Below are 8,098 nucleotides of genomic sequence, written 5' to 3'. Positions count from 1 at the left end.
TACATTCCCTTGTGATGAAGTATTTACAACTTCAACATCACATGCTCTTCGAACTCCAGAAAAAGCAACATCTAACTGACCATGTCCAAAAACGGGTTTAGGTAGGAATATTACTACTCTGTCTAGAGTTTGTCCTTGTGATTTATTAAGTCATCGCAAATGCTGGCATCACAGGAAACTGTCTTCTAATTAATTTAAATGGGAGGCCAGTGTCAGACAGGGCCAAATCAATTCTTGGAATCAGAACAACTTCTCCTTCTGCAGATCCTGTTAATACTTCAGCTTCGATTAAGTTAGGTTGCAATCTTTTGATAATAAATCTAGTGCCATTACAAAGACCCCATTTACTATTAAGATTTCTCAGTAGCATGATGATTGCACCTACTTTCAATTTTAATTTATGACACGGTATTCCCGAAGGAGTAATACTATTAAGAAATTCGACGGGAAATTTTTCCTTTTCAGCATCATCTGTTGAATCGATAGAATCATCACTCAAATAGGTGTGAAAATCTCCATCGAGTATATCCAAAAGTTCTTCATTTAATTTATGAATGTGCTCATTTTTAGGACAAAGAATCACACCTTTAGATATATTTTTAATATTATCAATAGATATAACTCACAATCAATAATGACAGATGGAAACACATGTGTGCGATTGGCTCCAATTAGAGCTTTACATGTATCACGCATGCGCAAGTCAATGTTTATTTTTCAATTGCCAATGTACATCATATGTACCGGCCGGTTGGTCAGTCAGATGGTTGGACAGACAGTCAGTCACTTAGCCTTTTATATATAGATATAGATAATAATTCAATTTAAAATAGTTAATAAATTCTAGGTCTGGGTTTTTAATGGTAGCAGCTCACATTTACTGGCTACAAAGCATTTGCTATGTTCAGGCAGTGTTGTAGACACAGTGTATTTCATATCACAAGAATGGGTAGATAGTTGTTAGGAGCGTGGAGTCTGGAGCCTCCCTTGGTTCAAATTCTGATTTTACCACATTGCCTATATGACACTGGGAAAATTCGCCTAAATGGGCTTCATTTTTCAGTCTATAAAAGGGGATAATAATAAATATAACTCATAAGGTTGACATGAGAATTAAAGCCAAATTAATCTCTGTTTAGAATGGTGACAATACCTAGTGCCTAATAAGGGCTACGTAGCTGTGAGCTGTTGTCACGGTTGTCATCATCAACTCTCACAGTAACCCTGTGATAGTTAATTTTGAGTCATGACTCATTACAAACCCTACAAAGTAAGTAAAACATTGACGTTTGGGAAGGTTGGCTAAAGCCACAAAGGCAAGATGTGTGGCAGGTCCCTTATTCAAGCCCTGGCAACTGGTTCCAGAGTCTGGGCTTTTCAAGCTGCATAACATGGCCACACTGTGTACCAGTAGCTTCCAGAATAATTGTCTACAGGTCATTTACATATGATGTCCCCCCTCCCCTTGTCATCATGTCAAAGAAGCTTGATTTCCCCCACTAACTACTTTTCTTTTGAGCAGAAGTGAGAGTCAGCTACGCTGTAGTAGGAAGAACTCCCACATACAAATGACTAGGGAGGAGGAGGATGGAGCTGGCAGCTCCTGACCATCTTCCACATGTGAAGTGCAGAGGCTCACACTTCGCAAACATCTCGTTTCATCTGAACAGATACCCCTTTGGGTATATCTTATCCCCATTTTATAGATGAGGAAACCAAAGCTGATCTTGTCTGAAATCACAAAGAATGGGTCTGACTCCAAGGCTTTGCCACTAGGCTAAGCTGAGAAATTGAATGTAATGAGAGTCTATTGTGAACTCTTTGGTCAAGCAATTCTTCAATAACCATTATCTAATTTGCTTGTTCATGAAAGGCAGAGAGCCTGGCTTCTTCCAAGTGACTTCACAGTGTCACTCTGCTGAGGTGTGTTCTGTCCTCTTGTTCCCTTCCAGAGGAGATCTGTACCCTCGTCATCGCCGAGACTTTCCCTGAAGATGCAGGGGTCTTTACCTGCTCGGCAAGAAATGACTACGGCTCAGTAACCAGCACTGCCCAGCTGGTGGTCACCGCAGGTACGTGAGGAGTAAGAAATGACAGGGTTCTGTCCCCAGCCCTCAGTGTGGCTTGCCACGGGAGAGAGAACTGTCCCAGGAGGAGTGCCCAGCCATTGGGAAAGCGTGCTGCCACTCCAGGAGTTATCCTGAAGGGCAGTGTTTCATCAGCAAACAAAAGGTTTTGGGGGAAGGGGAGTGAAAGTGGAGATGAAAAACAAAAAGATGATGATGATGGAGCAGCTGAACACCCATGGAGCTATTTTTGTAAATCACCCATGCAGTCTTGGTCTTGGAAGCGATGGAGCTGGTTTCCTAACATGCTTCATGCTAACCCAGACTCATGCTCACATCAGAAGGCCACCTGGACATGGGAGATGCTGTCACTGTTTTGAGCAGCGTCAACACAGGAGAGGAGATATATGTTCAGAAAAATTCAGGTTGAACACACGTTTGAAACTTCTGAAAAAGTAGTACAAAATACACCTGATGGAATTTGGAGAAACTGTAAGATCTTAGGTATCAAATTTCACTGACAGTGAAATATAACTATGATATGAAAAACGAAAGCAATATACTATCAAAACCAATATTCAAAAATGCCTGGATATTTTTTAAACTCTGAAATTTACCACTAGCAAAGGCAACATGAAACAGCTTTTCCTTTAACTTTAGCTTGTTCTTTTCTGCTATTATTAATATGCTATACCTTAGTTTATTTTTATTGCCTCGTCTCTATTATTTATTTTACAGCAAATGTTACAAAATATCTTTGACCAGGCCTAACACGTAGTGCACATAACAGGGAATCAGTAAATGGGTTTGTTGGCTGGATGAGAGAGAGACATGGAGAGAGCAGTGGAATCGCACTTTGATTTCTTTGGAAGAGTGGGAACTTGGTGCTAGGGGGCAGCAGAGGCCCAACCAAGACTGGGTCAGGGAGCTTAGCGTGGGAATTGTTATTTGTCTTCCTCTTAAGAAAAGAACTGTGGATGCTCAGGCAGAGCTGATGTGCCTCAAGATAGCTTCCCTAGAGGGGCCAAAATCCCCTCTCTGCCCTGAGTTTTGGCACCCAGTTCTGTCAACAACAGTTGCGCATCATCTTTAAAATAAAGGCTCCTGAGAGGGAATTGAAAGCTAAAAAAAGGAAAAATGAGGGGACATATGTAATACTCTCAACAATAAAGATTTTTTAAAAAGATACAGTAATGTTTTAATAAAATGGAATGACTAAAGAACAAAGAAAGGTAGGAAGAGAGGGAAGAGAGAGAGAAAGAAGGAAAGAAAGAGAGAAAGGAAGGGAAAGGCTCACCTTAATAGGGAACGGTTGATTGAATGAGTGCTTTAAGTGTGCATGGTCGGAGCTATGGAGCGGGGAAGAGCCCAGTGTTTTGATTCTGGTTGGCTTGAGGACTGTCCCATCAGATGGCCATTGTGCAGTCTCCAAGAGTATGGCCAAAACTCCGGCCTCTCAAAGTCTGCTGGCAAAACTTGGCATTTTTATCTGGGGTAGGTAGGCCAAGCATAATAAACAAATACTGCTGAGCTCTCCTCCGTTCACCTCGGTAAGCGCTTTTGAGTACATTCCAGGAGCTCTGCTGGGCTCAGGGCAAAGTGAGAAATCCACAGAAGACATGGTCTTACCTCAAAATATATTCAGTTTATTGAGAGTAAAGAAAAAAAATGGGGGTGGAAGTTGAGTTATGGCTGTGGCAATCATCTAACTGGAAAAAAATTATCTATGAGGTCATAAGACATTTCCCTTAGACTCAGAGCCTTACTTAACTTGCAGTCGAATGAATCCCTCCCTATTCATTGCTTATCCCATAAAACCTTAGGGCTTGAGCTAATATTAGTAAAGCTCGGATAGGATGTTCAGTCGGATCTGTGGCTGAGATGTGAGAAGACAAAGCATTATTAGTTGATACTGTGTTGTCATTTTTAAACTAAGTTCTGTCTTTAGCTCTGGCTTGAAATGAATAGGTAGCTGCTTTCCCCACTTGTGGGCTCATTCAGGAAATGAAACACTAGCAGTCGCCCAAACAAGCCGGGGTGAACCAAGCCCTCCAGCTGGCTTCGCTTCTGCGTCAGATGCCAGCCGCACAGCTACCTCTCCTGTGACACCAGGGTCCGAGGGATCCTCAGACCATCCATAACAGTGTGAAGGTAACTGTTGAGTTAGTAGCATCGTATTATTTGTTCCCTCTCTTTCCCCTTCCTCAGCCAACACCGAGGACTGTAGCTATGACTCCACGGGTGAATCCAACAGCGATCACTTCCAGCACTTCCCGCCTCCCCCTCCGATCTTGGAAACCAATCCCTTTGAGTTGGCTCCAAAGAAACCAGCCGAGATCCAGCAGGTGAACAGCCCGGAGTTAGGCCGCGGCATGGCAGCCCTTCAAATGCAATTCAGTCCTGCCGAGAGGGAAACGAACGGAGTGCATCCCAGCCACGGAGTCAACGGACTGATTAATGGCAAAGCGAACGGTAATAAATCTCCCCCAACACCAGCTGTCCTGCTTTCACCCACGAAGGAACCTCCACCTCTGCTTGCCAAGCCAAAACTGTGAGTATTTCTGCATGTTTCGCAACACTTTTCCTTACCGCCGCTAAACCGCCTCTCTGGTCAGTGAAAATTCTTTGCCTGGACTCAACTCAGTGGCACGTTGCCCCTTCTGCAGGCCAGCTGTCTCTGGCTGATGGGGCTTTGCTACCAAGTGGGGTCTTTGAGAAAAAAAATACAAAAGATACCTAAAAATAAAGAAGGTACATGAGGAGCTTGGTGACCTCTGCCCTTTGCTAAAAAGCTATAACTGGTTCCAGCTGTGAAAATATGTGTGCTCCGTGTGGCCTTCCATTGTACAGCAAGGACGTAGCCGCTCCCCGGAGGTGATGGGCAAGGGGACCTGCTTTGAGCTCTCTGTGAACGGCATTTCCAAATGTTTTCAATGTAAGAATCAGTAAGGAAATCTGATATAGATAAGCACAGGAAGACGAGGGGCTGAGGATGGAAATTCATTGTACAGAACCCGGGAGGGGAATGACACCAGGGACAGCCGGCTGGTCAGGAAGAAGAGCGCCCTTCACAGCACGACCTCCGAGGCTTTGGAATTTCCATGAATACCAGCTTCACATTTGATTTCCACTATTTTCTTAGGACGATAAACCTTGCGGGAGCTGTTTCCATTGGCACTCCGCAGCAGAGAGTTGTTATGAATGGAGCCCTTACAGTGTCAGAGAGAGACAGAAATCAATTACCTCCAAAGGTTCTATCGTAGCATAACAGACCTTGAGTCTCTGCCCTGACAGAGGTCAGTGGAAATGTCAGCCTCATATAAAATGCATACATACTCGACGAGGTCACATTTCCTCGGGAATGAATGTGCCGGGATCTAGGAAAGCCCCTTCGATTTCCCCGTGATGGCTGGTGTTTTTGGTTTGGGGCAGGAAAGATGACCTTAGGGATAGGAGTTGTTTCTCTGTAGTCTACTCTCTTTTCTCTGTCATCGGCTCACATGTTGGAATAGCCTATATATCTGTACATTGCATTATTGTTTACCAAGTGATTTCATGAACATGATTAGACTAATGAAATAAATCTGCCAAATGAACACCTTAAGTTAACAAATGGGCAGACAATTTTATAAAAATGAACTTCTGGGCAATCTCGTGTTGCAGTTTCCAAAATCGGTCTATGACCACCCTGCCCTTAAGCCTGTATGCCGTCCAGGTTCGGTTTTCAGGCAGTAGGGCTACTAGGTTTGTATACCGTCATGTGAAAGGTGCCAGGTGAACATTTAATACCTGTGCTCCATCTCTGTTGAGACGCTGAACAGGTAAAACGAGGTCAAATGTGGTAGCCTTAAAAGAGATACACCCTCCATAGCTTCAACCCATAAAATTAATTGCCACGGCTGACCCCTTTTATCTTTGCATTTTAAATATGTATTTCTAGTGCTTTTAATGAAACAAGGGACCTGCTCTCCCCGGGTGGGAGGGGGAGAGAAGGGGAGGGAAGGTTAGGGGGAGAAAGGGTGGATGTTGCTTAATGGCTGGGACTTGACTGTGCTCTTGATTAAGTGACCTGTGTCCATGGTAATGGCTGTCATAAATTAGATGTGAATCACAGGAGAGCAGTGGAAGAGCTGTTAATAGGCGTTTCTGCCCTTCTTATCTCCGGAGTTTCAACAGCTGCTCCGCTTTTAGCTCTGCTTTATGGTGATGTTAGTACGCCTGGTGGGGGCGGGGACGTGTCTGCAAAACACAGGCAACAATTCTGTGGTTATTAAGAGGATGAGTAGCTTAAGCACAAGTTTGAAGAGTGACATCATAATTTGCCTATTAGTCAGATTTTTAATATAAAATAAGATACAGGAAAAATAGACTTTAGTGTTTTAAGATCTGTATAGAGAAAGGCAGGGCATCTAATCACAAACCTGGTAGCTTAGAAATAGCATTTACTGGTACCAGTTTTTACCACCATTTTCTTTTTCTTTTTTTTTAAATCTTTAGGTGTTTAAGTATATCCTTAGAGCACCACTTAGCGATTTTCATATTGTATGCCTGCCATTTACTTGATAGAAAATCATAGGTGATGACACTTGAAAAATATATATTAATTTTAAATTTTTCTTATGAAATATAGTACTTTATTGGCTTTTGTTTTCAGTACAAAGTATATGCATCTTGACGTGACAACTTAAATAATACAGAGTAACTCACTCTCACTGCTTCTCCTCTTCCAAGCCACCCTCTTTGGGTGACTGACTTTATTGCTTTGGGCTGAAGTCTTTCACTCCTTTCTCTATTATCACGGTCTTTTCTGAAAAGTGTTGTTCATTGTTTTAACAGTTGTATCCATTGATAGAGGAATGTTGTTGAATGACATCTGCCGTTAATTTAGAATAGCATCTAAGTTATTGGTAATCACACATCTTTTTATTTCTTTTTATACATTGGGGGGAAATTAGATTTTGCTTCTTATGGTTGGCAATGAAAAACTTTGGATTGCTCTAATATTTTCTCATTAGCCTATGATTTTATTCCTCTTCCTAAAAGGAGAATTTATGACATTTTATTCATCCTAATCAGTTGTAATCAGACAAATAGGAAACAGTGAGGAGGGGGCAAATAATAGGTATTAAAATATTTATTCTCGCAAAAATTTAACTTGAAAATGGTTTTGGTTTTTTCAGATTTCTGAAAATAGATCATTTTAATTTTTTTACATATTTTTATTGATTTCAGAGAGGAAGGAAAAGGAAGAGAGATGAGAGTAAATCATTGATTTGCTGCCTCCTGCTTGCCCCACACTGGGAATTGAGCCCACAACACGGACATGTGCCCCAACCAGGAATCGAACTGTGACCTCCTGGTTCATAGGTTGACCCTCAACCACGGAGCCATGCTGGCCAGGCAAAAAAGATCACTTTTAGAAAGAAAATATTTTGCATTTTTTTCTCTCGAATCGTTCCAATACTGAAAAAAAACAAGAAAAAGTCAGACTAAAATGAAAAGATAAAAATATCATGAATTCTTCTAACAAGGTCTAGCCCTGATCTTCTATTATCCAATAGAAATCTTCACCAATGGCCTGTGACCCTCCCAGACTCCAGTGGGGTCTGTCATGCCTACCCTGAGGCTGAGTTCCTGGCTCAGTGTTGAGGAGGCATCTACTTTGGTTCCTGCATCTCCAAGTGTCTTTGTCCCTGATACTACCCCTCGAGTATAGTCAAACATGAGGACATGGGGGCCATTTGATAAGTATTAAGTTATTAATTTTAATTTTTTCTTAGGAATTGTAGTACTTTATTGGCTTTTTTTCATTACAAAGTAAAATGCATCTTGATGTAGCAATTTAAACAATACAGGAGTACCGTATTTGCCGGCGTATAAGACGATTTTTTGGCCCTGAAAAATATGCCTCCAAGTGGGGGGTCGTCTTATACGCCGGGTACACTTCAGATAGACTGCCCATAGTGCTTGCCCCGTGCCATAGTGGCCTCCCGATGCCCGCCCACTTCATTCCACATACCGTTCAGGCATCA

General features: G+C 42.2%; 1 protein-coding gene across 1 annotated transcript in view; it reads left to right on the top strand.

Annotated features, from left to right (window-relative positions):
* PALLD (palladin, cytoskeletal associated protein) overlaps positions 1–8,098 on the top strand; it is a 389,700-nt gene that overhangs the window by 187,053 nt on the left and 194,549 nt on the right. The window contains exons 8-9 of the mRNA XM_015568474.1: positions 1,953–2,072; positions 4,275–4,617. Coding sequence (XP_015423960.1) covers positions 1,953–2,072; positions 4,275–4,617 — 463 coding nt within the window. The remainder of the gene's footprint in view (positions 1–1,952; positions 2,073–4,274; positions 4,618–8,098) is intronic.

The sequence above is a fragment of the Myotis davidii genome, unplaced genomic scaffold (genome assembly GCF_000327345.1).
Source record: "Myotis davidii unplaced genomic scaffold, ASM32734v1 scaffold392, whole genome shotgun sequence".
Classification (NCBI taxonomy): domain Eukaryota; kingdom Metazoa; phylum Chordata; class Mammalia; order Chiroptera; family Vespertilionidae; genus Myotis; species Myotis davidii.
Note: the sequence above shows the minus strand (reverse complement) of the source record. Positions and strands in the feature narration are given on the sequence as shown.